The 27804-nt window shown below is 68.1% G+C and overlaps 5 protein-coding genes and 3 non-coding genes across 19 annotated transcripts; 4 read left to right on the top strand and 4 right to left on the bottom strand.

The window, feature by feature from the left end:
* The first annotated feature begins 376 nt into the window (after positions 1–376).
* KHK (ketohexokinase) lies at positions 377–3121 on the top strand. 6 transcript variants are annotated; one of them, XM_040598895.1, is made up of 8 exons: positions 377–548; positions 633–749; positions 1012–1146; positions 1883–1955; positions 2069–2215; positions 2506–2594; positions 2670–2827; positions 2926–3121. In XM_040598895.1, exons 1-8 carry the CDS (start codon positions 412–414, stop codon positions 3009–3011), a joined length of 942 nt encoding a protein of 313 aa, XP_040454829.1. In that variant the 5' UTR covers positions 377–411; the 3' UTR covers positions 3012–3121. The 6 variants fall into 6 exon arrangements, with proteins under 6 accessions (XP_040454829.1, XP_040454830.1, XP_040454831.1 ...); XM_040598896.1 differs by lacking the exon at positions 1012–1146 and adding an exon at positions 839–973; XM_040598897.1 differs by lacking the exon at positions 633–749.
* Positions 3122–3202: 81 nt separating this feature from the next.
* CGREF1 (cell growth regulator with EF-hand domain 1) lies at positions 3203–5644 on the bottom strand. Of its 5 annotated transcripts, none has more exons than XM_040598905.1 (6): positions 5482–5539; positions 4757–4939; positions 4355–4426; positions 4058–4128; positions 3851–3975; positions 3203–3767 (listed from the first exon to the last, which is right to left on the bottom strand). In XM_040598905.1, the coding sequence occupies exons 2-6, from the start codon at positions 4834–4836 to the stop codon at positions 3435–3437; spliced, it is 681 nt and encodes a 226-aa protein (XP_040454839.1). In that variant the 5' UTR covers positions 4837–4939; positions 5482–5539; the 3' UTR covers positions 3203–3434. The 5 variants fall into 5 exon arrangements, with proteins under 5 accessions (XP_040454839.1, XP_040454838.1, XP_040454836.1 ...); XM_040598904.1 differs by having other exon boundaries at positions 5409–5494; XM_040598902.1 differs by lacking the exon at positions 4757–4939 and having other exon boundaries at positions 5409–5644.
* Positions 5645–6472: 828 nt separating this feature from the next.
* PREB (prolactin regulatory element binding) lies at positions 6473–9406 on the bottom strand. Its single transcript, XM_040598894.1, has 9 exons — positions 9236–9406; positions 8793–8988; positions 8371–8582; positions 8059–8139; positions 7864–7988; positions 7380–7553; positions 7236–7308; positions 6975–7134; positions 6473–6839 (listed from the first exon to the last, which is right to left on the bottom strand). Exons 1-9 carry the CDS (start codon positions 9368–9370, stop codon positions 6745–6747), a joined length of 1251 nt encoding a protein of 416 aa, XP_040454828.1. The 5' UTR covers positions 9371–9406; the 3' UTR covers positions 6473–6744.
* A 3733-nt stretch (positions 9407–13139) lies between these two features.
* SLC5A6 (solute carrier family 5 member 6) lies at positions 13140–18057 on the bottom strand. The gene is given in 16 exon segments (XM_040598744.1): positions 13140–13407; positions 13510–13631; positions 13699–13802; positions 13915–14024; positions 14026–14100; positions 14217–14303; positions 14389–14456; positions 14545–14657; positions 14734–14822; positions 14921–15050; positions 15136–15276; positions 15507–15661; positions 15764–15831; positions 15923–15974; positions 16053–16118; positions 16519–18057. Coding segments are annotated over 16 exon segments (1857 nt in total). The 5' UTR covers positions 16849–18057; the 3' UTR covers positions 13140–13260.
* A 1713-nt stretch (positions 18058–19770) lies between these two features.
* ATRAID (all-trans retinoic acid induced differentiation factor) lies at positions 19771–22900 on the top strand. Of its 3 annotated transcripts, XM_040598745.1 has the most exons (7): positions 19832–19958; positions 20249–20379; positions 20629–20700; positions 22124–22195; positions 22261–22382; positions 22482–22582; positions 22657–22900. In XM_040598745.1, exons 1-7 carry the CDS (start codon positions 19902–19904, stop codon positions 22759–22761), a joined length of 660 nt encoding a protein of 219 aa, XP_040454679.1. In that variant the 5' UTR covers positions 19832–19901; the 3' UTR covers positions 22762–22900. The 3 variants fall into 3 exon arrangements, with proteins under 3 accessions (XP_040454680.1, XP_040454679.1, XP_040454681.1); XM_040598746.1 differs by lacking the exon at positions 20249–20379 and having other exon boundaries at positions 19771–19958; XM_040598747.1 differs by lacking the exon at positions 20629–20700.
* A 601-nt stretch (positions 22901–23501) lies between these two features.
* Positions 23502–23665, top strand: LOC121090809. The gene has a single exon (XR_005828732.1). It is a non-coding gene; the product is annotated as a U1 spliceosomal RNA (small nuclear RNA).
* Positions 23666–24433: 768 nt separating this feature from the next.
* Positions 24434–24597, bottom strand: LOC121090825. Its single transcript, XR_005828747.1, has one exon. It is a non-coding gene; the product is annotated as a U1 spliceosomal RNA (small nuclear RNA).
* Positions 24598–27335: 2738 nt separating this feature from the next.
* LOC121090824 lies at positions 27336–27499 on the top strand. Its single transcript, XR_005828746.1, has one exon. It is a non-coding gene; the product is annotated as a U1 spliceosomal RNA (small nuclear RNA).
* The last annotated feature ends 305 nt before the right edge of the window (positions 27500–27804 follow it).

Genomic DNA, 27804 nt, shown 5'->3' with positions numbered 1-27804 from the left:
GTGGAAGGGTGTGCATGGGAAGTGCGGGTGTAGTTGCGGTGTGCGCATCAGGGGGGGTACACGGGTGTGTGTGTGTGCATGGCAGGGGGGGGAGGGGGTGCACACACGGGGGGTGTGCCCCGCGGAGGTGTGCCCGGTGCCCGCGCAGGCCCGCTCCCGGTACCCGGTGCCCGGTGCCCGTTCACTGCGTGCAGGCCCACCCCGCCCGCTCTGCGCACGCCCCGACACCCGGGGCTCGCGCAGTGCGGGGCAGGGCGTGGCCTCGGGGCGGGACGGCGCTGACCACGCCCCGCCAATCGCGGTCCGCCCCCAGGCCGCGCCCTCCACTCGCCCGCGGAGGGAGCGGCGTGGCGGCGGGCTCTGATTGGCGGCGGCGTGAGAGGCGTGGCGCGGGGGCGGGGCGGGGGTAGCATGGCTGCGGGAGCAGCAACGCGACGGGAGCCAGGGCCTGGCCCCGGGGGCGAGAAGCGGATCCTGTGCGTGGGGCTGGTCTGCCTGGACATCATCAGCGTGGTGGAGGCCTACCCCGCCGAGGACTCGGACATCAGGTACCGGGTCGGGGGCAGCTCCACAGGGTGTTGCCGGGGGTCTCCCCGGGGCCGGCCCGGTGCCCACGGCCCGGTGCCTTGCAGGTGCGTGTCGCAGCGGTGGCAGCGGGGCGGGAACGCCTCCAACTCCTGCACGGTGCTGGCGCTGCTGGGAGCCCCCTGCGCCTTCATGGGCTCGCTGGCCCCTGGACACGCTGCCGAGTAAGTGGGGTATGGGGAGGGGGGGGGGCGGCTGGGGCTGCCCCACTTTGATGCTTCCACTGGCCCCTCCACGTCTCTCCCACCGGCAGCTTCGTCTTGGCTGACCTGCAGCGCTACGGGGTGGACGTGGGCCATGCAGTGCCGCAGCCTGCTGGCTGCTTGCCCACCTCTGTCGTCATCGCCAATGCCAGCCGGGGCACCCGCACCATCCTGCACGCCCATGGGTGCGTGGCACCTCTCACCCCCCTCTCTGTCCCCCAAGTTTCATTGTGGCGGATTTCCGGCACCGGGGTGTGGATATGACGCATGTGGCCTGGCAGCCCCGTGGGGATGTGCCCTGCGCCTGCTGTGTTGTCAGCGCCGCCAATGGCTCCCGGACCATCGTGCTCTACGACACGTAAGGGCACCAGCCCCAGACCTGATCACGCAGCAGGCAGCGCTCAGCGAGGCCAGCTTGGGGCTGTGGACCCCTCCCTGCCTTTGGCCCCAACCGAGCTAGGCACTCAGGCCATCCCATGCACCCCAGAGGTCTCACAGTGCTTGGTCTGGGCCAGAGGCTCCTCCAGTGCCAGCCCAGCGCTGCCTGCCAGGGAATCCTGTGTGCCAGACTGGGTGATTCCCCATAATCCTGCACACACAATCCCTGTCAATCACCCCAACATGCTGCAGCTGTGATTGGCGGTGGCATCCCTGCATGGCCATGCGCTCTGGTGTGTGGGACAGCTGCCACAGCCCCCACAGGGACACACACCCTGCACCGCACATGGTGCCCAGGACAGTGCTCCCATGGCTGTGCTGGTGCCAGCAGGGCAGCCGAGGTCCTCGCTGTGGCAGAGGGCAGGCTGCGCTTACATGTGTTGATGGTGGAAGTGGCTGTTGGGCATCACTGACCCCTCTGGCAGCTCCAGCCCAGCCACTGCCATGCTGCCCTTTGAGTCCATCTCAGGGTCGCACTGCACCATCATTAATAATTCACCAGGGTGGTGCCATCCCTGCCGGGACCTCTGCCCTGCAGCACCACTGAGCCTGCCATAGCCCGCAGTACTTCCCGTCACCCCTGGCTGGGGGTCCCTGGGGGCTGCCCCACACTGTGGCTGGGTGTCCCCCCTCCCTGCCTGAGCCCCTCCCTGCAGGAATCTGCCCGACGTGACTGCGCATGACTTCGAGCTGGTTGACTTCTCCCAGTACAAGTGGATCCACTGGGAGGTGGGGCCGGGGCTGGGGGGGGACCCCCGGGGCCGTGTGTGGGGGACCCTGGGGCTGTGTGTGGGGGACGACGGGGGCAGCCGGTGCCTGTGCCAGGCGGTGTGTGACCACAGGCCCGGAACGCGGCAGAGCAGGCGGCGATGATGCGGCGCGTGGAGAGGTACAACCGGGACCAGCCAGCGGCCGAGCGGGTCCGCACCTCGGTGGAGGTGGAGAAGCCGCGGGAGGAGCTGCTGCCGCTGCTGGGCCTGGCCCACGTGGTGCGGGGCGGGGCCTTTCTGTTGGGGCGGGGTGGGGGAGGGGCCTATGCATCAGGGGCGAGGGGGGGGTCATGAGGCGAGCCTCAGGGAGGGGGTGTCAGGGCTTGGGGGGGAGCAGTGGGAGTTTGGGGTGTGGGGTGGTGGTGGGCAGGGCTGCGAGGGTGCGGGGCGAGGTACAGGGGGGCACAACCTGTGGGTGGCTGCGGTCTAGGGGAGTGCAACCAGGCTGCCAGCACAGCATTGCATAGCTGGGGGTGTCGCCCGCCCTGGTCCCAGCCCTTCTCCCGCAGGTGTTCATCAGCAAGGATGTGGCTCGGCACTTCGGGTACCAGTCGGCCCCCGAGGCGCTGCAGGGGCTGCACAGCCGCATACAGCCGGGGTAGGGGGTGTGTGAGCGGTGCCGGTTTTGGGGGGGCACAGCTCTGCCGCATGCCCATTCCCCCACCCCCACCAGGGCCACACTGATCTGTGCCTGGGCTGAGGAGGGGGCCGATGCCATAGGGCCCAGCGGGGAGCTGGTGCACTCAGATGCATTCCCGCCAGAGACCCTCGTGGACACGCTGGGAGCTGGGGACACCTTCAACGCTGCCGTCATCTTTGCGCTCTCAGCAGGTGGGCACAGTCACAGCGTGGCTGTGGCATGGCCATGGCCCGGCACAACTGGACTCGTCTCAGTGTGGCCTGGCATGGCTGACACCCCCATTCCCCAGGGAGGACCCTGCAGGATGCTCTCACCTTCGGCTGCCAGATTGCGGGCAGGAAATGTGGGATTCAGGGCTTCGATGGTATCGTCTGAGCCAGACACCCTGTGCCTGCACCAGGAGCTGCTGCCAGCCCTGGGGCATGCTGCTGCCCTGTCACATGCAGCACCCCCGCACCCCACTCACAATAAAGCCCCATACTGCCCCACTGCTGCCTCCTGCCCCCCCCCCGAGCTGTTCCGGTCCCCCCTCCCCAGCCAGGGGCCATACCGACAGGAGGCTACACTGACCAGGGCCCTGGCAAGCACCAGCAGCAGCGCCTGTATTTCTCCATCCTGCTGCATTACACACATGACTGCACCATCCTGCCCCACCACCCTCCCCAGCCCTGCTGCAGGATGGGGGGCATGGGGATCCCCCCACTGCTCTGTGCCCTTAGTGAGGCAGGGAGCAGCTGGGGTATCACACCCCACAGCTACTGTGGGGCTGGCACAGCCCTGCCCACAGCCCCCCACCACCTACCCTTCCCCCGGTTCCCCCAGAACTGGGGCTGCCTCCCCCTCAGGGGCTTCAATCTCAGAGGCTTCCTCTACCTCCATGCCTTCAGCATTGGGGGCTGCAGCTGGGGGGACCATCTGCCCCTCTGCCGGGCCATGCCCGGGGCTGCTCACCCCTGCATCCCCCCCCAGCACAGCCCCAGCCTCTGCCAGTGACTCCCCAGGTCGCTGCACATGGGGCTGCCCCAGAGGTCCCTGACCCCTGCTGTGCAAGAACAGCAGCTCCGGGGGGTTGACCAGCCCGTCCTTGTTCAGGTCCTGCCTCTCCAGTACTTGGTCCACTAGTGGGACCACCTGCAGGGACAGGAGGAGGATGGGGTGAGGGTCCAGCCTGGGGGCTCCATGGGGCAGTGAGGGGCCATACCCATGGAACCTACCACATAGGGGTCCAGCCACTCACTGTCCAGCGGCACCAGCACAGAGCTCAGCAGCTGCAGCAGCTCCAGCCCATCCAGGTGCCCGCTCTGGTCATGGTCATGCAGCACGAAGAGGTAGAGCAGGGCTGTGGAGCACAGGAGCCATGGGGCTGGGGCTGCATCCGTGCTCCTGCCGGCCCCCAGCCCCCTGCTGCCGTGTGGCCTTACCCTGCTCCCGTGTCATGGTCTGCACGTCCCACTCCGGTGGCCCCAGGCTCCTCACCGTGCTCTGCAGCAGCCTGGAGGCAGCCAGGCTGCGTGTGGGCACCCACTGACCCTGCCCTACAGCCTGCCCCAGGGCTGCTGTGCCCCACCCTACAGCTGTCCCCAGGACCATGCTGCCTCACAGGCAGCTGGGCACTGCCCAAGCACACCCCCCACCCCCACCCATCCCGCAATGAGGAGCCCCCGGGGCCAGGAGTGCAGGGCCCAGTGCCATTGGGGTCCCTGAGGGGCAGGACTCACTGCAGCATGGGCAGCTCCGGGCTCAGCAGGTCAGGGTCAGGATCCAGCCCTGTGGCTGCAGGGACTTCAGCCCTGGCCGGGGAGAGGGGTGGTGTTACTTGTGCCCCCAGGCAGGGGCATTGACCACCCTGGCCTGGCCTGATGTCCCCGCAATAAACCACACAAATGTCCTCTCCACCCATGGCCTTCACAGCCCTGCACACACCCCTGGGCCCACGAACCCTGTCCTTGTCTATGCACCCCCCAACCCTGGCACCCCCCCCCAGCCATGCACCCAGCCACCCCCATGCACCCCACCCGCACTCATGAGCCCTGTCTGCACCTGTGCACCCAAACCACACCACCCCCAAAGTTATGCCCCCCCCCAGAGCTCTGCCCCACCAAAGCTCTGCTGCCCCATACCTCTGCCCCTCAGCCTTGGGGGCAGCCCACACCATGGGGACCACCACCAGCAGCAACAGGATCACCACTGGGTTCTTCATCCTGCAACCTCAGGCTGCAGCCAGGTGAGAGCAGCTGGGTGCACGAGAGCAGCTGGATGGGTGCCCTGGCTCAGGAGGGGGCTGTGCCGAGCTACAGTGGGTGCTGGGAGAATCCGGCGTTTGGAGAAGGGCAGGGGGTGGGGAGCAGGTGAGGGGCTCTGCAGAGGCGCTTCCACTCTTACGGTCACGGCACCGTCCTGCCCCAGCTCGTCCAGCCCCTGCCTCCCTGCTGCCAGCCCCTGCCACCCACCTTTGCACCTGCAGCAGCTCCCCCGACACCCACCCCACCCCACCCCCCGCGAGCCGGGCTGGAGCAGCAGCTCGGAGGGGGGGCCCGGGCAGCGCTGGGGGGCGTCCACCAGCTCCAGCGCGGCGGGGACACGGCAGGGACACGCTGGCACCGCACCGGCGGAACGCCTGCGTTGTACGTGGGCACGCCGCAGGGCACTGCTCGCACTGCACGCACACCGGGTGCCTCCAGGCCTGCCGCACGCCCCGCGTACCAACGGGCTGCCCGGCGCAGCGCACACACCCACAGCCACGAACACCCCTGCAGCCCGGTGCCCACTCACCCGGCCCCGGTATCACGTCTCAGTACCGCTCGGTGGCGCCCACCCCGCCCTGGGCCACGTAGCTGACACTTACCCGGGCACCGCCGCCAGCACCAGCACCGGCAGCGGCTGGGACCCGCCCGGCCCGCCCGCCGGGCCCTCCCCTGCCCGGGGCGGGGGCTCAGCCCCACCCGGGGCGGCTCCGCCCGCGCCCCGCCGGCAGCGCAAGGGTTAACCGGCATCCTGCGCCCCTGCCCGCCTCAAAGATGGCCGCCGGGGCGACACGCGCCCACCGCGGAGCGGGACCAACGTGGGTGCAGCCGCTGAGTGGGCGAGGCCAGCGTTGCCCCAGCTCCCGCCGCCCCGGCCGGCTCCCCTCCAGCCACCGGCACCCCGCGCCGGCCCCGCCGCTCCCGGGACCCACCGGCAGCAGCCAAGCCGTTACCTGCACCGCCTGCCGCACCGGCTACGGGTGGGCACCGGGGTCCGGCGAGCCACGGCCCCCCCACCACTCCCACCCGCCGCCTCCACCGTAGTCAACCCCTGAAAGTGCCGGGCAAGAGGCAGCTGGTGGGCGAGACGCCCACACCCTCCCCCCCTGCGGCAGAGCCGGGACAGCCTTGCACAGCGGGGCCAGTGCCCACCCCGGCCCTGCTTCCCCCCCCAGAACCCCCCGCAGCACCGAAGGCCCGGTGGGCAGCCTGCTCTTCCACCCGCACCTGGCCACCGGCCCGGGCCAACGCCACAGCAGGTGCGTGGGGGGGACACACCCGGCTGCTGGCATCCCCTGGCACCGATCCCAGGCCCCGTGCAGCTATGGGGGACAATGTAGGACCCAGGCCCCGCCCCCCCCCATTTCCGGCTCCCACACCATAAGCGTGGCAGCTGGAGGGGACAGGGACAGCACTGGGGCGGGGGCTGTGTGGCAGGATGCTGCCTGCCCCCACAATAATAAACCCACGCAGCTGCAGCCACACGCCCGTGGGCTGGGCAGGGAGGGCCCAGAGCAGCCCCCCCCCCCAGCCGGGCGCAGCACCAGAGCTGGCTCCTTGCCCCCTGCAGCGCAGCTCCAGCATGGACACTGCTGCTTTTGCACTCCAGTTTTAATGGCAGCAGCGGGGTGGAGGGCTGGTGGGACCCCTCCTCTCTGGGGCCAGCCCCATGCCGCACCGCAGCCTGAACAGTACCATCCAGCTGGGGCCCCATGCAGCTCCTGGACCCCTCATCCACGCCCCGAGCGCCAGCAGGGCGGGGGCTGGTCCCTCATCTGCTTCACAGTCTGTTTGGGATGGGCCAAGGCATGGCAGAGGCTGGCCGGCCTGGGGAGTCCATCCTGGTGCCTGGGGGGACACAGGGGCTACAGGAGCCCTGGGAAGGCAAGCTGCAGCAGCAGGATGGTGGCCACAATGAGCCCGGTACAGAGCAGCAGCAGCAGCCAGACAGGGAGAGAGCCTGCAGAGGAGAGAGGAGCGAGGATGGGTACTGCAGCCCCCGAGCCCCCCTCACCTCCTGGAGAACAGGCAGAGGCAGCCTGGCTCCGGGCTGGGGAGTGGTTGTAGTCACCCGTGGCAGCCCCCCAGCACCTACGTCGGCTGGGGAGCAGATGCAGCTTGCAGCGGCTGTCAACAGCCACGCTGAGCAGGGCAGCCTCATTCCCTGCCAGCAGCTCCCGCCCACGCCGGCTCTCAGGGACAAATGCCACATCCGTCACCACGATGCCATGTGCCTCCTTCACATAGTACAGCCTCTGTGGGGCAGGACAAGAGGGTGGCCAGAAGCAGTGCAGCCCCTGGGGAGGGCACTGGGGCTACCCCTGCACCCCTCCCTGCCCAGCACCCTGCAGCTCACCTGCAGCGAGAAGGCAATGTGGATAGCGACAGAGCCCGTCACCGTGCCCAGCCCCAGGAAGGTGCCTGAGTCACTGCAGGGGGAAGGACAGTAAGCAGGGGCTGGTGTGGCCCCAGGTCCCACGCCTGCCCTGCCCTAGGGTACCTGATGGAGAGGCAGGAGATCACTTCGCTGCCACAGGGCCTGGTCAGCAGTGGCAGAAAGCTCTTCCCATCCCACTTGGTCAGGTAGCAGGGTGGGGGGCGGCGCTCCCGCTTGTGGGGCACCTGAACTGTGTAGAGCCGCAGTGCTCCAGTGTTGTCCTCCACGGCCCCAAACCTGCCGCAGGAAAGCAGTGGTGGCATCAGTCCCTATAGCCAGCACCACCACCACCCCTTCACCCATGGCTGCAAGGTGAGGATCTGTGGGGGCTACAGCTCTCCCAGCACTCAGCACCTGCCCGACCTCCCAAGCCCAAACCTGGACCCAGACCACACCCCACTAAAGCAGGCACTGCCCCTGCTCCTCCCCCAGCCCCAGGGAGCCCCTCACCACAAACACCACAGGGACTGGGAGAAGGCTCAGCCCAGGGCAGCCGCCGTGGGGGTGGTCTGTTCCCAGCCCCCCACCCACATGCCACAGCCCTCACCTGCAGGCCTGGTAGCGGTAAGCCTTGTCAGGAATGCCAGGCAGGTTCTCATTCCAGTGCAGCCCCGTTACCAGCTGGTCCTGCTGCCACACGCAGCACTGGAAGTCCCGTCCTGCTGTCACCACCTGCACGCAGAAAGTGTGGGTGTCCAAGGATAGCTCTCCCTGCCAAACTGGGGAGCCCCCTGATGCTCACCTTGTTGTCAGGGCCCAGGGCAATATCTTCAATCTCTCCGTCATGGGCTTTGAACTCCAGCATCTTCTTCATGCTGGGGAACTGCAAGGGCAGAGCAGGCGTCAGCCATGCCCCATGGGCCAGGAGCCCTCAGCAGCCCCAGGCTCCCCCCGACACAGCATCTGCAGTTGCTTGGGAAAGGTGTCAGGAAGATGCAGCGTTATGGAATAACAGATGTTGCCAGTTTGGCACTACTGGGGCCTGGCATTCACCGCCAGATACACACCGCTGCCGGCATGGCAATACCCAGCCTCAGCTCCGCCCTGCACCTACCTCCCAGAGGCGGAGGAAGCCGTCAGCACCGCCGGTGACAAGCAGAGAGCAGTCAGCATTGAAGCGGACGGCCTTCTGCAGGGCATCGGGGCTGAAATCTGTGCGGACGCTGTGCAGGCTCTCCACCGTCACCTCACTTGTCTGGCTCTGTGTGTCACCCTGTCCCACTGAGCTGGGACCCTTCCGCTTCCGTGGCCCCTTCTCCCCACTGCCTGTGGTGGGGCAGATGACATGGAGCCCTCAGACAGCTCCCTGCCACCAGGCAGGCTGAGCCCAGCAACCCAGCAAGCACAAGGAGCGGGGGGCAAAGGCAGGCCCGGAAAGGGGGGGGCAGTGGGCGCACAGCACTGCTCCACCTCCAAAGCACCCTCCAAACCACCCGGCACCCCACACCAGCCCCCCCGGGGAGAGCGGGACCTCACCATTCCGTGCGTCTGAGCCGCTCTTGGCCTCGGGTGCCTGCAGGCTGAAGCGCAGGATGTGGCAGCTGGCGTCCTGCCCCGCCGCGATGATGTCGTCGGCCAGAGCCATGGTCATGGTGGCACGGGTCTCGGTGTCGTGGGAGTGGAGCAGAGAGGCGCTGAGCTGCCCCCCGATCTGCTCCAGCTGCAGGAAGTGCTGCGGGACGGGGCTCGGCCTCAGCCCCCGCCAGGCGCAGCCCCCGGCCCCCGCCCGGCCCCGCAGCGGGGACCTGCCCCGGGGCCACCCGCACGGCCGAGGCCTCCCCCCCGCCCCCCCGCCCCGCTCCCCGCCGAGGGCCGCGGCCCCACCCCGCCCGCCCCCGGGCCCCGCCGCCCCCGGGGCCCCGCACACCCCGCCCGCCCGCCCGCCCGTCCGTCCGCGGGACCCCTGGCTGCGCCCGCACCACGCCATTGCGGATGCCGGTCTTGGCGGCCCCGCCGCCGCCGGCAGTGATGGCGAGCGGCCGCCGCGGGTGGAGGCGGACAGTGTAGAGCGGGAACGGCGCCCGATACAGCTCTGCCGGCCGCCGCGGCGCCATGGCTGCGCCGCACACGTCAGCGCGTCGCCGCGCCGTTACGTCACCGTGCCGCCACCACGGCCCCTGCCGCCATGGCCACGCCTCTGGTGCTGCACAGCGGCCAGCAGTGCACCCGCCCACCGCCACACAAGCCCCGCCCCTGCCGCCCGGGCCCGTACGGGAGGGGGCACTGCGGAGTGGGGGGTGTCCGGCCCCGCCCCCTCCGCATATCCCCCTGCCGTGGGGCAGCCCCCACGCAGCCGCGCGGGGCCCCCGTGTGGGTCAGGACACCCGCTGCTGCCCTACGGCCCCTCGCCCGGCCCCACGGCCGCGGAGGGGCATCGCTGCGGCCCGAGAGGGGCCCGGGACGGGGGTCTCTGCGCCACCTCCCCGCTTGGCCCCAGCCCCACCGCCCCCACCCACATTGCCGCGTGGGGCAGCGCGGGGTGGCAGGGGGCTGCCCGGCTCCCCGTGGGCCCCCCTAGCCTGTGACCCCCCCAGCCTCGGGGCCCCCCAGCAGCCTCGCTGTGCCTCCTCCATCCCAGCCTTGACCTGCCCCTCCCCTACCGGCCTCCCCCGCCACTGCAAGCACGCGGCCCCCGGGAGCCCTCACCCTGCTGCCCAGCAGGGATGCAGGGGTGCCCCAGGCTCCAGGTGTGCCGGGGCTGGAGCCAGGGTCACAGCGAGCTGCGGTGGGGGACGCTGCCCTCAGGGGACCCCCCTCAGCCCATGCTGGGCGGCAGCGGGTGCAGAAGCTCCCCACGGGGTGGGCCCGTCGGTGCAGGCAGCTGCCAGCCCCGCACACCGCACCGGGGCTGCCACCCTGTGGGCAGGGCTGCCGGCAGGGCCGGGGTGCAGTGTGACCCCGTGTGGGAGCCCTGCCCGGTGCACAGGCTGTGGCACGGCGGCTGCTATGTGGGTCCCGCGGCGCTGGGACCATGGGGCGGGCAGGACTGCTGCCGTGGGCGGCTGCGGGCTGGGGGAGGCTCCGGCTGGGACAGCCTGTATCCTCCTGCTCATCCCACGGTGCCAAGGAGGGGGAGGCGAGACGCCCGCCCAGACGAGGCCGTGGGCCGCGCTGTGCTGGGAGGCGGTGGGGGGATGTGCCAGTGCTCCCTGGGGCGCCCCGACCCACCAGTGCTTCGTGTGGCCGAGGCACAGGCAGGAGCGTGGGTAGGGGTTGCCTGGCAGGGCCGGCATGGCCGAGAGCATGGGGTGCGGTGTGGGGCCGGCCACCACGCATGGCTGCTCCACAGCCACCACCACCCGCAGCTCCCGGGGGAGGAGAGGCAGCGGCAGCCCCGCACGAGCTGCCCGGCATTTCTGGGGAGTGGGCGCAGGCAGGACCCCAGGGCCCTTGTCTGCCCACCCTGGCGACCAGGAGAGCCCCCTCGCAGAAGGACAGGTAAGGAGCTGGCCAAGCACGCACGGCAGCAGTGGGGAGCCCCATGGACATGCCTGCCACCCCTTGCCCTGCTGCATCACAGCCAGATGGCACACAGGGGCTCCTGGGGTGCTGCTGGGGGGGCAGCCATAGGGAGGGGATGCATGCCAGGCAGTGCCAGCGCACTCGGCTTGGGTGCAGGTCACGGGCAGTACTGAGCCTGTTTGGCTGTGGGCAGGGGGACAGGGGCTGCCCCATGGCACGTGGGTGGGCAGGATGGATGTGTCCCTGGGGGCACAGACACCCCATGGGTCCTGGGTTCACCCAGGTATTGTGGAGGACAGGTGCTGTCCTCGTCCCTGCTGGGAGTGACAGTGACCATCCCAGCCTCAGCTGTGGGGTGCCACAGGCTCAGGGCTGGCTCAGCCCCCCTCTCTCCACAGGGGCCCCCGGGGCCACTGTGCCCCCAGAACGCGGCCCGGGAGCGAAGCCGTGTGCGGGCGCTGCGCCGGGCATTCCTGTCACTGCAGGCAGCCCTGCCCACCGTGCCCCCTGGCACCAAGCTCTCCAAGCTGGATGTCCTCGTCCTGGCCACCAGCTACATTGCCCATCTCAGCCATGTGCTGGGCTGTGGCCCCCCCCCACCTGTGCCCTCCCGCCCACTCCACGGACACCCACTCCTGCACCCCCTGAAGGTGAGACCTCTGTCCCGGGGTTCAGCTCCCCTGCACTGCACCCCGGGGTCCCCCTTGCATGACAGCATGCAGTCCCTGGGGTCCCCCATTAATCCCCTGTGCACACTAGAAGCCAGCCCCCCAGGTCCCCCAGTCCACAACGCAGCCAGTCCCTGGGGTCCCCAGTGCACACCAGCAGCTAGTCCCTTGGCTTGCAGCCCCTCCACCCCAGCATCTCCCGCGTGCCCCATACACACCGGCACTGGTCCCCCGTGTTCCCCGTGCACACCAGCACCAGTCCCAAGGTATCCCCAGAGTGCCCCATGCACACCAGCACCCAGTCCCCAGTGTACTCTGTGCACACCAGGAGCTGGTCCCTGGGGTCCCCCTCCTCCCTAGGCATGGGGCATGAGAAGCAGCAGGACAAAGGACCCTGCTCCCAGCACCGACCCCTCTCCCTCTCTTGCAGAAGTGGCCGATGCGCTCCCGCCTCTATGCCGGCCCTTGGGGGGGGGCTGGTCCTGACCCGCCCGGAGCAGCCACAGCCACCAGCAGCCAGGAGCACACCAGCCTGGGGGACAGCAGGCTGGCAAGGGGGGAGAGCCCCCCCCGACCCCCCCAGTGCCCACAGCCACGGGAGCCCCTCCCTCTGCTCTCTCCCCACAGTATGGGGAGGCTGTGCCCCAGGGTGGGGATCGGGGGCAGTAGTAAGGATGGGGGAGGGGGCCAGTACTGATGGGATCCACACCCCCATCCTGTAGAGAGGTCCAGGAGCTCTGTGAGCAGCAGGATGCCAGAGCTCCCTGCCCTCACCCTGCCTGCAGCAGAGCAGGACTTGGGCCAGGACCTCAGGGACACTTGGGGTGGGCTCTGGTGGGAGCTCCCGCTGTGCAGGGACAGGCATTATGGCGCCTGCCTGGCCTTGGGATGATAGGGCGGGACAGGACATGGACATGCTTCACACTGCCCATGGGGGCTGGTGGCTACCCACAGCAATAAACTTGCAGCGAGCACCCACCACCTGCCTCTTGTCTAGGCTGTGCCAGGGCTGCAGGCTGGGCCCCCCATGAGACCCTCACCCCAGCTTAGCTGGGCCCAGAGAATTGGGGGATGGGGGCCCTGCACTCCCCAGCCATGGAGCAGCTGACAAAACACCCCACCCCCCCCCAAGCCATGCTCACCTGGTTCCCCCTGGCTGGGACCCCTGCCGCTGGCCCCGTGTCAGGGGAAAGGGGCCAGGGCCAAGGCTGCTGCCATAAATCTCCCCTGGCTGGCGAGGCTCCTGCTCCTGGGGGGCAGCGGGGCCCCCCCACTGCTTTGGGAGACAGGGGTCCCCTGTCCATACAGGCTTCCAGGGGGATGGCAGGGAGGGGGCTGGGGCTGGGGCTCCCCTGACACTTGCACTCCAGAACAATTTATTGGGGGCACAGTGAACACAAAGATGGGTGATGGGGGTCTGGAAGGAGGAGGAGGCAGTGCTTGGCACCCCCAGGGGTCTGGGTGGCCCCCAACCCAGGACCGGTGCGTTAAGGCACGTGGCCAGGCTGGGGGCACCGGGCAGCATACCGGCCCGAGGCAGGGGAATAGGTCACCACTCTTGACACCACCCCACCCCATGGTCCCAGAGCCCCCCGGCGGGGGGGGGCAGAGCCCAGCGCAGGCAGAGGCGCTGCTGGCAGGGGGTGCAGCCCAGACAGCCCCCCCCCGGGCAGGGACCCAGCCCCTCCTACTTATTTGGTGCTCCCCAGCCCTATGCAGGCACCCCACAGGGGGTCCATGCCTCCCGGCCGGGGGTAGGCTGGGATAGGGGGCAGGGGGCAGCCAGGACCCCCCTGCCGGGGGTGGGGGTAGGCTCAGAAGGAGGTTTCCTGCAGGGCGTAGGTGGGGGCCCCAGCCGCACGAATGTAGCCCTGTCCCTCCTCTTCCTCCTGCAGCCCGGGCGGGGCCAGGCCGTTGCCCACCCCATTGCTCTTCACCGTGGCGTCTGCGTGGTCGGCACCCTGCAAGGACAGAGCGGGGGACAGCAGAAGCACGGCGGGGGGGGGGGGCACCGACCACACACCACCTCCTTTCCCCAGGGTGCTGGGGTCTGGGCCCCTTACCTGGGCAGGGAAGGTCACCCCACAGCACAGCCTCTGCCTGTACTTCTGGGGCAGGCAGCAGAGCAGGCGGGGCAGCACCGGGTAGATGGTGCGGGGGTCCACAGCAGCTGGCGGCGTGGGGCCTGGGGGGGAGAGCAGAGGGTGAGGGGGGGCGCGATACCGCTGGCCCCCCAACCCCCCCGCACTCACCAGTGAGCAGGCTGACCAGGAGCCCCACCAGGATGACGGTGGTGGAGTTGTGGGCGCTGTACCACATGTATGACAGGCTGTAAAACTTCTGCAGCCCCGTGGGGCTGGGGAAGAGGGGCATGAGGCGGGGAAAGAGATGGGGGGGGGAGCACAGAGCAGCACCCCTGCACCCCCCATGCTGCAGCACCTCAGCACTGAGCCCTCCATCCCACTCACCTCTGGGGGGTCGGCGTGGGGGCCAGCAGGGTGGTGGTGAGAATGGTGGTGAGGTTGCCTACAGCGGGGAGCGCTGTGCCATTGGGTGGGGGGGGGCGCCTCAGCCGCCCTCATGTTGTGCAGCAGGCCACCAATGCCCACCCAGAAGGCCATGGCCAGCCCTGCCAGCAGCCCTGTGATAGCACCCTGTGCCAGGGGAGACGGAGGGCACTGACCTCCCGCTGGGCTTGGGACACCCCAGACCCCCTGGCACTGCCCACCCTTTGGGGTCTGTGCCCCTGTCCAGGCAGGAGGACACTCACTGTGGGGTTGGCACAGGGGAAGAACATGCCCAGGCAGAAGAGTCCCAGGAGTGGGCCCCCCACCATGCCGAAGATGCTGATGGCCGCCTGTGGGGGAACAGACCGCAGCGATGGCCTGGGGCACCCACCAGCTGGATGCCAGAGCTGGGGGGCCCCGCACCCCCACTTCTACCTGCAGCACAGGGCCCAGCATGGAGGACACGTAGGCCATCCCCAGGCACAGCAATCCATACCCAAGAGCTGGAGAAAGGAGCACGGAGGGGTGTCATAGCAGTGATGGGAACCCCCAGTTGCAAGCAGTATCCCCCCTGAGCCACCCCCTGCTCACCCAGCAGCTTGGAGAGCAGCGTGGCCCGTGACTCCGACAGCCCGGGGCAGTGAGGCCGGACCAGGTCCTCCATTGTCACAGTGGCCAGTGAGTTGAAGGCAGAAGAGATGGTGCTGGAGAGGAGAGGGAGCAGGAGGGGACTCAGCTGGGACCCCTCTAGCCACACCAGCCTCGGGGCTGCCTGCTTACCTGAGGGACCCGCTGAAGAGGCAGGCAACGAAGAGCCCAGGCAGCCCTGGCAGGTCCTGCAGCACGTCCATCACGAAGTACAACACCAGCTAGGGCAGGGGCATCAGCACCCACAGAGCCAGGGGGACCAGGGGAGACTGAGGTCTGGCCCTGAAGGCTCCAAAGTGTGGGGAACCCATCTGCCCACCTGGTCAGGAGAACTGTGGCGCTGGTTGGGTGCCAGTGGGTGCTCCTGGTTATAGACAAACATGACAAGGCCAGTCAGGCAGCTGAGGCAGAGAACGATCTGCTGGCAGGGGAAGACGGCGTAGCAGGAGCTGTGGGCACCAGGCAAGTGTCAGAGGTGGGGGAAGTCGCCAGGGAGGAGCCCATCCCAGCCGTGGGACCACCAGCCCCACTCACAGCTTGGCCTCCTGCTCGCTGCGGGCGCTGAGGTACCGCTGCACCTGTGCCTGGTTCACCCCGTACAGCGACAGCATCATGAAGACACCCCCCACTGCCAGGGTCCAGAAGGTGTGCCGCTCAAAGGGGTCGGGGTCCAGGCTGCGAAGAGGCACCAGCAGGTGGGCAGTCACGGTGCCGAGTCCTCACCAGCACCCCACAGCACAGGAAAGGGGGCAGCAGGAATGGCCCCCGCCACCATGCCTAGGTCTGTCTTTCCCACCCCAGACCCTACCCAGCTTCCCTGTGTCCCCATGGCATGGTGTGGGGTGCCCAGCCCCAGGTGGGTGGAGGCATCTCAGCACATGGCACGGCAGAGCTGCGCCACTCACTTGATGCCGGAGATCTTGCCCTCCTTATCTGCCAGGTGCCAGACACGGGCCATACCACCCACCCGCTGGGCACCCACAATGATGACAGCCAGCTGCCCCGCGAACATCACCAGCGTCTGGAAGACGTCTGTCCAGATGACAGCCTTCAGCCCACCCTGCAGAGGCACAGCACCTGTCACCGCAGCCGGGCGGTGGCACGGAGCGACCGGAGCCAGGCAGCAGCTGGCCCCACTGTGGCATGGTGGGCAGCGACTCACCAGCGTGGTGTACAGTGTGCAGACCAGCCCCATGGTGAGCACTGCACTCCAAAGGTCAAAGCCTGTCACTGGAAACGGCAGAGGCTGTTAATGAGGCTGCCACCTCCCCATGCAGGATGGAGCTTCCAGCATCACCCCCCTGCTCCTGTCCCCCCTTACCTGCATTAAGGGCCAGTGCGGGTGCGTAAAGCACCACCCCCATGTAGATGACCTGTAGGGAGAGCAGTGCTGCAGCCATGCATGGCCTGCAGTGCCCTGCACGCTCTCCCCACCCCCACCCCCCACTCACCATCTGGAAGATGAAGGTGATGGTGCCAAAGACCCGCACAGTCTTGTTGAAGCGCAGCTCCAGGTACTGTGGGGGAGACGGGTCAGGGAACTGTCCCACCTGGACACGGGGTCCTAAGGAGGGGGGACATCCCCTGCATCCCCCATGTCCCCTTCATGACAGTGGGGAAGCAGAGGGGGGCACGCAGCCCTGCCCCAGCACCTCGGCTCCTGCTGCTGTGGAGGTAGGTGAAGTGCCTGAGGCAGGGGGACAGGGCAGGCGCTGGACAAGCCGGGTGGGAGCCCTGTCTGTGGGGCACAGCAGGCTGGGTGGCAGGACAGCAGCACAAGGCAGCGAGGGAAGCTGAACCCCCCACTGGGCACCGTCAGCTTGTCCCCCAAGGACAGGCACTTGCCTGCACATGCTTCTGGGTGCAGGACTCGGTGCATGTCCCCCCCCGTCTCCCTGTGGGGATGAGCCTGCTCACCTCGTAGGTGCTGGTGATGCGCAGGCGGTAGAAGACGGGGATGAAGATGTGGGCTGGGATGAGCAGCCCCAGGAGGTAGGAGCAGCCGAGGAACCAGTACTCGGTACCGGAGCGGAAGATTTCGGCCGGCACTCCCAGGATGGCCACAGCTGACTGGAAGGTGGCCAGCAGGGAGAGGGCAACAGGCAGGAAGCTCATGTTGCGGTTGGCCAGAAGGAATTCCTGTACCGTGCGCTGCCTGTCCCCGCTCAGTGCGTAGAAGAGCCCGATGGCTGATGACAGCACCAGCAGCAGCACAAAGATGCTGTAGTCGATCACCGTGAACTCCATGGCGAGTGTCTTCAGTTGTCGCTGTCCTGCCGGAGCCACCACTACCCGGCCACCCGCCCCAGCTGTGCCCCACCAGCCTCATGGGCACACCAAGCCCTGGCAGCCACCCTGGCAGCAGGTCCTGGCCAGCATCTCCCTGGCAGTCAGAGCTGCAGGAGGAGGGATGGGTGTCAGTGCTGGGACACTGCAGGGACCTTTGGGACACTGCAGAGACCTTCGCTCGCTCCTCAGCCTCAAGAAGGCAGCGTGAGGCAGGGGCCAGGCTGCATGAGAAACATCTCGTTCTCCGCCCTCTGGGCTGGGCTCAGCACCGCACGGCCCACCCCCAGGCCCTCGCCAAGAGAAACGGGAGCCTCTTCCAAAGAACACCGAGATCACAATTGCAAAATAGTCCCACCCAGGACCCCGGCAGCACCGGCCCTGCCAGCCCCACGCAGCTCTGCCAAGCCCGGCAGAACCGGCCCAGTATGGCCAAACCCAACACAACCGCCCCCGGTGCAGGACAGTGCCGCCAAGCCCGGCAGCACCGGTCTTGCCCCAGCCAAACATAACACGACTCAACCACGCCAGCACCACACAGCCCCGCCAAGCCCGGCAGAGCTGCCCCCGGTGCAAGAGCTCAGCCAAGCCCAGCACAACCGGACCAGCCCTGGCGCCAGCCTGCTGCCCTGGGGCTGGCACAGCCCAGCCAGTGCCAGAGCAGCCGCCCCCACAGCAGCCCACCCTGCAGGATTGGCCCTACCGGCAGCTCCTAGCCCCACGGGACCCACGGATGGGGCTAGTGAGGGCAAGTGAACAGGCAGCAGAGCCCAGTGTGCACTGGTGAGGAGGCACAGGAAGAGCCGTGGCACCCTCACCCAGCTGAGCAGAGGTTGGGCAGGGCGACCCCCACAACACGGGTCCCACACAGCTGGGAATGGACAGAGAAGTGGGGATGGACAGCCTTGGAGGCTCTGGGCAGCAGCAAGGCTGAGCAGACCCCTGAGCTGCTGCTGGCCCTGGCACACCCCGGCCTGCTCACAGGAACATTCCCAGGGGCTCCGTCAAACCTGTGCCCCCACAGACCCCCCTCTGCCTCCGTCAGCAGGCATGGGGCTATGAGGAGCTGGGAGCCAGCAAGTGCCAGGGGATTGGTGCGTGCTGGTGGGGCAGGGGGTGCAGGACACAGAGGGACCCCAGGCTGCCGTGCTGGCAGGGCAAGGGGTGCAAAATGCGGAGGGACCCCAGGCTGCTGTGCTGGCAGGGCAAGGGGTGCAAAATGCGGAGGGACCCCAGGCTGCTGTGCTGGCAGGGCAAGGGGTGCAAAATGCGGAGGGACCCCAGGCTGCTGTGCTGGCGGGGCAAGGGGTCCAGGACGCGGAGAGACCCCAGGCTGCTGTGCTGGCGGGGCAGGGTTGGGGCTGCTGCAGGGCAGCACAGAGCACACAGAGGATGAAGCCAGTCTGCCAGTGGCAGCAAAGGCAGGTAGGAAGGGGGGGGGAGGGGGGGGGGGGGGGGGCGGGTAGAGCTGTGCCTGCCATGATCCCTGGAGGAATGCCTGCTCACGGCATACTTGGGGGGATTAGGCTGAGCCTGGCTGGCACCCCTGCACCCAGCACGGCTTGCCCAGGCCTGCCTGCTGCAGGGGCCAGGGAAGTGGGGTGGCTGTGCCAGCATGGGGCCCCACAGCAGTGCCAGGGCCAGCCGGGCAGGAATCAGGTGAGAGGGCATCGCCTCCCGGCCTCGCACACCACAGTCCCTGTCCAGGACACCACCCGCGTGGTGCTGCTCCCAGCCAGGGTCCAAGGTCACTCCACCACATTCCACTGTGGAGACTAAACACAGGGCAGGCGCTGCCGAGCCCCGACAGCTGTCCCACCAGCAGCGCAGCCCAAGGCCCGGCAGCCCCAGGCGTCCCCAGCCCAAGGCTCCCCTGTACCCCAGAGGCCCCCCGGTGTCCCTGAGGCCCTGCTGCCTCGAGCCTCGCGTCCCCCCATCCCCTGGCGTCCCCAGTCACCCTGCCTGAGGCCAGACACTCCTGTTCCTCCTTGTCACCGCCTTACACTTCCCTGCTCTCCCATGTCCCCGGTGACCCCGCTCGAGGTGCCACTGCCCAGCCCCGCTGTCCTCGGTGACCCCAGGTCACCTGCTCCTCCCTGCTGCCCAGTGCCCGGTACCCCCAGCCCGAAGCCCGTCCCCCCGTCCTTCAGGGCCCCCGGTGCCCCCAGCCCAAGACTCCGACACCCCTCGCCCCGCTGTTCCACGTGACCCCACCCGACCCCAAGCCCGGCTCCCCGCAGCCCCGGTGCCGGTCGAGGCAACTGCAGGACAAGCCCCGGCCCCAGCGTGTGGCCCAAGCCCCGTAGGGGCGCTCCCGAACCGGGGGCGGGCGGTGACCTTGAGGGCCGCGGCGGCCCCGGTGCGACACTCACCGGCGGCGGCGACCGGCACGGAGGAGCTGGGCCCACGTGCCGCTCTAACAGCCACCGTCGCCTCCTGATGACGCGGAGCGGGCAACGCTGCCCTCACCGCCACTTCCGCCCGGCCCGGCGTCACGGGGGGCAGCGGGGGGTGACGCGGGGCCGCCCCAGCGCCGGCCCCGCTTCGCTGCCTCGGGCAGGTCACCGCGCCCCGGCTCTCCCTGCCGCGGCCACCCCGCCCGCCGCCCAGAGGGCGCCTGACCCTGAGCGGGCCCGGTACAGCCCGCGGCCCCCCCGCTGAAGGGGCCCGGTCGCGTCCTGTCCGTGGGCCCGCGGCCAGCCCCTGCCGTGCCCGGGGCACCGGCGGCTTCCCGGCCGTCGGGGTCCCCCTTTCGCCGCGGTCCTCCCGGACCCTCCGGTTAGCGGTGCCCGGGGAGCCTGGCACCGGGTGGTGGCACGGCACGGCACGGCACCCCGCCGCTGCCCCGTGAACGGGCGGGAAGCGCCGCTGTGCCTCGGTCTGCCGGGACAGCGCCGCATGGTGCTGCCCGCCGTGCCCGCCAGGGGGCGCCCTCGCACCGGCCGTGTCCGCGGGGGCGGGCCCGGAAGCGTCCCGGGGACGGTGGGGGGTGAGGGCCGGGCTCGGCCGGGGCCATGGGCGCCTTCCTCCTCCTCCTCCTCTTCCTGCCCAGGGCCGCCGGTGGCCCGGCGGTGAGCGGTGGGGACCGGGGGGTTCCCGGGACCTGAGGGTGCCCGGCTCGGGGGGTGCCGGGGACCGGGAGGGGGCTGCTCGGGGTCGAGGGGTGCCGGGAACCTGGGGGGTGCCCGGATCGGGAGGTGCCCGGGACCAGGGAGTGCCCGGGGTGGGAAGTGCCCAGGTCGGGGGGTTCCGAAGGTCGCCGAGGGCCCAGCCAGGGCGGGGGATGGTCAGAGGGGATCGGATCGGGGGGCTCCAGGAGTGCGGGGTGTCGGGGGGGCCCCTCCAAACGCCCCTGCCCCAGGTGTGCGGCTACTGCCCAGGACCGGTGCAGAACAGCTCCATAGTGGCCCAGTACTGCACGTCCCGGGCTGGCATCAAGAGCGAGGGACGCTGCTGCTGGGAACAGGGTGCTCGCCCGGAGCGCCTGCTCGGGTATGGGGGGACGGGGATGCAGGGGTGGGTGCATGCGTGGGTGCTTGGGGCACAGAGGGTGTCGGGTGGCACATAATGGATGTGCTGGGGTTGTGGGAGGGTGCCTGGTGTCAGGGGGTGTTAGGGTGGGTGTTGGGGGACATGGGGCCAGGAGAATGCAGGGGTGGGGGGTGCAGGGGACATGTGGGATGGGGGGGGGGGGATGCCAGGCACACTGCCAGCCCTGCTGTAACTGCTGCCCCTTCCCAGGCTGGACCTGAGTGACTGCTCCCTGCGCAGCCTTCCCCCGGGGCTGGCTGAGGCTGCAGCCGCCATTGTCCTGTGAGTCTATGTGCCCCCTTGTCCCCCTTCCTGCTCCCTGTGAGGGGCTGGCCTGGGCGAGGGGCCTAGGCTGGGTCTGATGGGACACCCTCCTGCTCCGCAATGGGCCCCCAGGGCCAGCACAGCCCTGCCTTGCTGGTCCCCATCCTCACCCTGGCTGTCCCCAGGCCCCCAGCATCCTACTACCCAGGGGACAGCATCCTGTGTGGAAGGTGGTGGCAGTCAGAGGGAGTCCACAGTGACTGGAATAAGGGAAATATCACCCCCATTTTGAGAGAGGAAACCCTGGAAACCATCGACCAGGCAGCCTTGCTTCTCTGCCCAGTCAGAGCATGGGGCGGGTCCTTCTGGATGCTCTGTCAGGGCATATGCATGGCAGGGAGGTGATGTGGGGCAGCCAGTATGGTGTCACCAAGGGCAAGTCATGCTTGACTCTCCTGGTGGCCTTCTACAATGGAGTGACCGTGCTGGTGGATAAGGGAAGAGCCACTGATGCCATCTGTTTTGGCTTCTGTAAGGCTTTTGACACTGTCTCACATAACATCATGACATCCTTGTTGCTGAATTGGAGACATGTGGGCTTGATGGAGGGACTACACAAGGGGCGTCCAAACAGTTGCAGCCAATGAATGGCTTGATGTCCAAATAGAGGTCACAGAATCACATAATTACAGCATCACAGAGTGGTCAGGGTTGGAAGCCAGCCCACCCCCTGCTCAAGCAGGCTTTACTAGAGCAGCCACGCAGGGCTGCAGCCAGGTGGGCTCTGAACGTCCCCAGAGAAGGAGACTGCACAGCCTCTCTGGGCAGCCTCTCCCCGTGCTCCGGCACCCTCAAGGGAAAGAAGTTTTTCCTGCTCTCCCCACGGAGCTCCCTGTGCTGCAGTTTGTGCCCGTTGCCCCTTGTCCTGTCGCTGGGCACCGCTGACAAGAGCCCGGCCCCGGCCCCCTGACACTGGCCCTTAAGGTACCCGTGTGCATCGCTCAGGTCCCCTCTCAGCCTTCTCCTGCCCAGGCTGAACAGCCCCAGCTCCCGCGGCCTTTCCTCACCAGGGAGATGCTCCAGCCCCTCGCCATCAGTAACAAGTGGTGTCCCTCAGGGCTCTGTGCTGGGGCAGTGCTGTTCAACGTCTTTATCAATCACATGGTGGACTGGAGCGCATCCTCAGCAGCTCTGCAGATGGCACCAAGCTGGGTGGTGCAGTTGAGTTGATTTTACTGGGGGTGGGGAGGCTGGCCCTGGCATCTCCAGGATCCTGGACAAGCTCAAGAAGTGGGCCCCTGTGAAACTCCTGAGGTTCAACAAGGTCAAGAGCAAGGTTCCCAGCTGGGGTTGGGGCAACCCCTGGTACCAATACCAGCTGGGGGATGAAGGGATAGAGAGCAGTCTTGCTGAGGTCCATGTGCCCGGCCTGTGTTTGCAGGGACCTGACAGAGAACCCCCTGACGACCCTCCCGAATGGCTCCTTCCTGGGCTTCACCCACCTGGAACGCCTGTGAGTACTGGAGTGGGGGGGTGCAGGGGCTGTCGTGGTGCTGGGTACTGAGCTCTGCTCTGCAGCGCGGTGCCACTGGCGCTGGATTGCCCAGGTGGGAGCAGCGCCTGGGAGGAGGTGAAGACACATGGCAGCAGCCGGCTTTGTCAGGGCCAGAGGAACCCCTGCAACAGCTCCAGGGAGCTCGGTATGGTGTGGGAAGGAGGTGCCCTGTCCCCAGCACTGGGCGCTGTGGGACTGGCAGGTTGTGGCAGGTCCTGTGACCCACGTTGCTCTGTTCCACCAGACTGGCCATGCCCTGACAATGCTGCCTGTGCCCCAGATGGCCCTGGTCTCATCCAGTGCCTCTGTGACAGACCCTTCCATGGCTACAAGTGCCTGCGTGAGGTGAGTACCTGTGGGACAGGGCCCACCACTCCAAGTGCCACGGGGCAGCGCTGCTGATTGCTGCTTCCTCGCAGGGCACGTTCCCCACACTGCTCTTCTGTGGAATTCTGGGAGCTGCCACCCTGTCCCTGTCCCTCCTGCTGTGGCGAACCCAGCGATGGAAAGCCAAGACCCCCTGAAGCAGACAGGAGGATCAACGGTGCTGCTGAAGCCAGGGGCCGGGCCAGGCCGAGGGACTCTGTGTCTTGGGGGACTGCGTGCCCCGGGGCTGGGCTTGTAATGCGGCGGCTGGGGGTGAATAAACTCCATAGCAGCCTCTGCGTGTGGCGGTCCGACTGCTTCCCAGGACAGGCAGTGCGCAGGGCGGTGTGGGACCCCTCGGACGGATTTGGGGCGCTGGCCCGCGGGAAGGGGCCCCCGCCGGCCCTCGGAAACCGGCACGGTGGGGGGACCGCTGGGTCGGGGCGCGGCGGGGGGCGTATCCATGCAGGTGCCACCGCTGCCGGGGCTGGTCGGGTCGCCGTGAAGGGGGCGGGGGTGTCTGTTGCGAGAGGCGGCGGCGGCTGGAGCCGGGCCGGCAGAGGCGCCCGCGGCAGGCGGTGGGACGGGACGTTACCGGCGGCGGTGCCCCGCGGCCCGGCCCCGGCCCCCGGCAGGAGCGTCTTCCCGCGGCCGGGGCGTAGCGGCCGGGGCGGGGCATGGGCGTGCCCATGCAGATGAGGCGCCGCGCGGGCTGCTGGGGGCCCGTCCCCGGTCGGGGCCGGCGGCGACCACGGGCGTCCGCGGCGTCGTGCGGGCGCGTGGCGTCGGGCATGCGCGGGGCGCGTGTCGTGTCGCGTTCCGCGCGCGTGTTCGTCGGTGGCCGCGTTGTGGGTGCGCGTGCGTTGTTGTGCGGCGTTGTGTTGCGGGGTGTGTGTTCATACTTACCTGGCAGGGGAGACACCATGATCAGGCAGGTGGTTTTCCCAGGGCGAGGCTCATCCCCTGCACTCCGGGTGTGCTGACCCCTGCGATTTCCCCAAATGCGGGAAACTCGACTGCATAATTTGTGGTAGTGGGGGACTGCGTTCGCGCTCTCCCCTGGCTCGCACGGTTAACAACAGATACTGGGCTTTCACAGTAGTTTCCCCGGCAGCGCTGTACTGCTTTTCGTGTGCTCCGTGTTCAGGCGCTGGTCCGGTCTCGCTGGGGACGTTTCGCGCGGGCCAGATCCCGCCCAGGCAGCGCCACCTCCCCCTCCGGGAGTCGCCTCGCGCGCACCGGGTCGGGTTCGCTCCACCCGGCTCTGCATTATCCGTCCGCGGGGCCCTGAGGCGCCGCGGGAGCCGGTGCAGGATTTTCCTTTGACGAAACGTGCGAAGGGCTGCAATGGCGGACGAGAAGGGCTTTAAACCCCGCAGGATGTTCAGCCGTCAGCCCCTGCAAACGGCCACCCACGGCCCCGGGGGAGGTGCCGACGCCGTCGCCCCGCTGCCCATCACCAGGTCAGCTCGCTGGGAAGCGGACGAGCGCGCACGGAAAGTGGCTTCAGCCGCGTGAACTGTCCTCGGGCAACTCGAGACCCTCCCCCGAGCAATGCCGCCTCCTCACAGAGGGCGCCCCCCCCGAGAGCACGCGAGGGGGTAGGAAGACGAGCGCTGTGCAGTTAAACGGAGCCCAGGCGCGCACGAACGGCGATTTAAAATGACGATCGCGCGACTGAGGCCGGGCCACTGTCGCTTGGCGCGTGCCAAGTTTCCCCTCTGCTGGCAGCGCCGGGGCTGTGCGCAGGTAACGATCGCACCAAAGCGTGCTTGCAACAGCGCTGGAGTCGCTGCGCGGGCTGTTTCATCTGTTGTTCAACCACTGAGCCAGGGGAGAGCGCGAACGCAGTCCCCCACTACCACAAATTATGCAGTCGAGTTTCCCGCATTTGGGGAAATCGCAGGGGTCAGCACACCCGGAGTGCAGGGGATGAGCCTCGCCCTGGGAAAACCACCTGCCTGATCATGGTGTCTCCCCTGCCAGGTAAGTATGAACACACACCCCGCAACACAACGCCGCACAACAACGCACGCGCACCCACAACGCGGCCACCGACGAACACGCGCGCGGAACGCGACACGACACGCGCCCCGCGCATGCCCGACGCCACGCGCCCGCACGACGCCGCAGACGCCCGTGGCCGCCGCCGGCCCCGACCGGGGACGGGCCCCCAGCAGCCCGCGCGGCGCCTCATCTGCATGGGCACGCCCACGCCCCGACCGCCCGCTACGCCCCGGCCGCGGGGGCCGGGCCGCGGGGCACCGCCGCCGGTAACGTCCGGTCCCACCGTCCGCCGCGGGCGCCTCCGCCGGCCTTGCTCCAGCCGCCGCCGCCGCCTCTCGCCACAGACACCCCCGCCCCCTTCCCGCGGCCCCTGGGACACCGGCACCGGCACTGCCCGGTGCTGCGCGGGGCTCGGCCGGCCAGAGCCTCCGAGGGCCGGGCAGCCAGCGGAAGGGTCGCAGGTGCCCTGGGAGCGCGGGGGCTTCCAGCGCTGGGCCCCCCACCCCATCGCCCATCCCGGCCGCTGGGCTGTATGAGCCTTTGCAGCCGTCAGTCCCAGCCCTGCTGCCTGCCCCTCTCTTTCCCCCAGCCCCGGGGCAGGCGGTGCCGCGTACCCGTCGGCTCCAAGGCAGCGTCAGCTGAGCCCTTTCGTGCACCGCCACCGCGGTCAATACGCCCAGCTGTGCCCGGTGCTGTCCTAAGCAGTTCCTCATCCACCCCCCATGCCTGGGGGCTGTTCCCACCGGCTCGAAGATTTTCTCCTGGTGCCTCAAGCAGTATCTGACCGTTCACCTCAAATGTTACATGCAGCCGCTTCTGTCCTTGGGCTGGGCTCTGTTGTCCGACCGGCCCCAGCCCACGAGCAGCTGCTCCAGTCTGTGGGCACTGGAGTTTGTGTTACTGTGTCCGTGAAGCTGGACCAGCAGCACCAGCAGCACCCCCACCATGGCAGGGCCTCAGCGGCAGCTCCTGCCCCAGCCAGTGCTCCGTGCAGGGGGATGGCTTGTGCAGGTGGGGGTGAATAATGAGCTATGTACAATAAGTGATGAATGGTATACTACTTTTCTAGAAAATGATGTTCTTATATAATTACCCAAAGTTGGGAGGTGTTCAAGGACCCTTATTATCAACATGATGAATACACCAAGACCCTTAGTGTCAGCTCCAAGGATGTATTAGACACAAGGTCCTTGGATTCGTTATCATTATAAGGGCCATCTGGTCCTAAGTTTCTGTTGTGGCCAAAACAAGGACTTTAAATCATGCTCATTAGCCTATCAAGGAACAGAGTCTGCGCAGAAACAAGAAGGTAAAAAGTTCACTGGAGGAAGACTCCTGATCTTCATCCTGAAGACCCCCAGATGACCACTCCTCAAGGACATTGCGCAGGTGCGAAATATGTAAATGAATTACCAGAATGATAATTAATATGTAAATGATTTCCCGGAAAGCTAATACATGAGAAACCTGTATAAAAGAGGGTCTGAAAAGTCCTCTCGGTGTGCATGACTCTGGTGGAGTGATCCCCCATGCACTCAGCGCTGCTGGATAAAGATAACCTCTGCTTGCTTGAATATTGCTAACTGATTCTTTAAATCAGGGGAAGCGGCATGCGTGGGACATTTGCCATATTGTTTGGTGACATGTAACCGGCCAGTGGGTGTGTGAAGCACAAGCGGGGACGGTTTTGATCCAGAGGCAGCCGGGATAAAACCCCAAGAGCCCCAGCAGTTCCCGTGGCAGGACAAGGTTTAGGAGCACAACCAGCAGCACCCAGACACCGGGAGGGGGGGTGAGGGGGGGTGTTTGCGTTTGCCGAGGGAGCACGAGGGCGCACGGGGTGCTGGAGCTGGCGGGTGTGGGGCACTGTGACTGCGGGTGCTGACCGGCCCCTTGCCTTCACCCTGGAGGGCACAGAGGCTTTCAGGGCACCACGTGCTCATGAGCCACCCCTCCACGGGCACCTGCTCTTGCCGTGCCGCTGTCATTGCCCAGACCCCACGGTCCCGGCACTGGGGTCCCTGGGCTGCATGTGCTGTCACCACAGACCGTGTAGGTGCCGTTGTGTGGAGCCGTAGCAGAGCCCAGCAGGAGCCAGGACCGCCCAGTGGGGTGCAGCGGCTGCAGCTCCCGCCTTCCCCTCTGCGGGCTCAGCCGGCTGCGGAGCACAGCCCGTGTCCCCGAGACACCCCCGGCCCCCTCGAGCACCCCCGGGCGCCCCCACGGTCCTGGCCACAGGCCCTGGCGCTGCCCCACGGGTCCCCTCCCGCCGCTGGCTCCGCTGCGGCTCTGGCTCCACGCAGCACCGGGAGGTGCCGGTGTCCCAGGGGCCGCGGGGCCGGTCGGGCCGCCGTGAAGGGGGCGGGGGGTGTCTGTGGCGAGAGGCGGCGGCGGCGGCTGGAGCCGGCCCGGCGGAGGCGCCCGCGGCAGGCGGTGGGACGGGACGTTACCGGCGGCAGAGCCCCGCGGCCCGGCCCCCGCGGCCGGGGCGGGGCGGTCGGGGCGTGGGCGTGGCCATGCAGATGAGGCGCCGCGCGGGCTGCTGGGGGCCCGTCCCCGGTCGGGGCCGGCGGCGACCACGGGCGTCCGCGGCGTCGTGCGGGCGCGTGGCGTCGGGCATGCGCGGGGCGCGTGTCGTGTCGCGTTCCGCGCGCGTGTTCGTCGGTGGCCGCGTTGTGGGTGCGCGTGCGTTGTTGTGCGGCGTTGTGTTGCGGGGTGTGTGTTCATACTTACCTGGCAGGGGAGACACCATGATCAGGCAGGTGGTTTTCCCAGGGCGAGGCTCATCCCCTGCACTCCGGGTGTGCTGACCCCTGCGATTTCCCCAAATGCGGGAAACTCGACTGCATAATTTGTGGTAGTGGGGGACTGCGTTCGCGCTCTCCCCTGGCTCGCACGGTTAACAGCAGATACTGATTCCAATTCCCTACGTTCAAAAGTCGTTCCCAACATTATATCCTTCCGTCTCCTTATGAGATGCTGGAGTCCAGCGCGAGTCCGGCACCGCTGGAGCTGCCTCCCGCACCAGTCTCCTTCTCCGCCCCACCCTTGCCCGCGGTACTGGGTCCTGAGGCGCCACAGCCGGCGGACCCGGTGCTCCAGCTCCTTTCTCGCCGCTGCCCCGCGGCGCTCTCGCCCCCCGGGCCACCGGTGAACCAGGTGCTGCTCCTGGGCTGCTGCCTGCCGCCCCGCCC

This window comes from Falco naumanni, chromosome 6, assembly GCF_017639655.2.
Source record: "Falco naumanni isolate bFalNau1 chromosome 6, bFalNau1.pat, whole genome shotgun sequence".
Classification (NCBI taxonomy): Eukaryota; Metazoa; Chordata; class Aves; order Falconiformes; family Falconidae; genus Falco; species Falco naumanni.
Note: the sequence above shows the minus strand (reverse complement) of the source record. Positions and strands in the feature narration are given on the sequence as shown.

Coding starts and splice junctions, on each gene's coding strand:
- KHK (XM_040598895.1), top strand. CDS start 412: ATGGCTGCGGGAGCAGCAACGCGACGGGAGCCAGGGCCTGGCCCCGGG. Junction 1,147..1,882: donor ACCATCGTGCTCTACGACAC/GTAAGGGCACCA, acceptor CCCTCCCTGCAG/GAATCTGCCCGACGTGACTG. Junction 2,828..2,925: donor CATCTTTGCGCTCTCAGCAG/GTGGGCACAGTC, acceptor CCCATTCCCCAG/GGAGGACCCTGCAGGATGCT.
- ATRAID (XM_040598745.1), top strand. CDS start 19,902: ATGGGCGCCTTCCTCCTCCTCCTCCTCTTCCTGCCCAGGGCCGCCGGT. Junction 20,380..20,628: donor CGCCCGGAGCGCCTGCTCGG/GTATGGGGGGAC, acceptor GCCCCTTCCCAG/GCTGGACCTGAGTGACTGCT. Junction 22,196..22,260: donor TTCACCCACCTGGAACGCCT/GTGAGTACTGGA, acceptor TCTGCTCTGCAG/CGCGGTGCCACTGGCGCTGG.
- PREB (XM_040598894.1), bottom strand. CDS start 9,370: ATGGCGCCGCGGCGGCCGGCAGAGCTGTATCGGGCGCCGTTCCCGCTC. Junction 7,309..7,379: donor ATCTCCTGCCTCTCCATCAG/GTACCCTAGGGC, acceptor TTCCCCCTGCAG/TGACTCAGGCACCTTCCTGG. Junction 6,840..6,974: donor GCATCTGCTCCCCAGCCGAC/GTAGGTGCTGGG, acceptor TCTCCTCTGCAG/GCTCTCTCCCTGTCTGGCTG.
- CGREF1 (XM_040598902.1), bottom strand. CDS start 5,629: ATGCCGGTTAACCCTTGCGCTGCCGGCGGGGCGCGGGCGGAGCCGCCC. Junction 4,129..4,354: donor CCGGAGCTGCCCATGCTGCA/GTGAGTCCTGCC, acceptor GGCTGCCTCCAG/GCTGCTGCAGAGCACGGTGA. Junction 3,768..3,850: donor AGTGGCTGGACCCCTATGTG/GTAGGTTCCATG, acceptor CTGTCCCTGCAG/GTGGTCCCACTAGTGGACCA.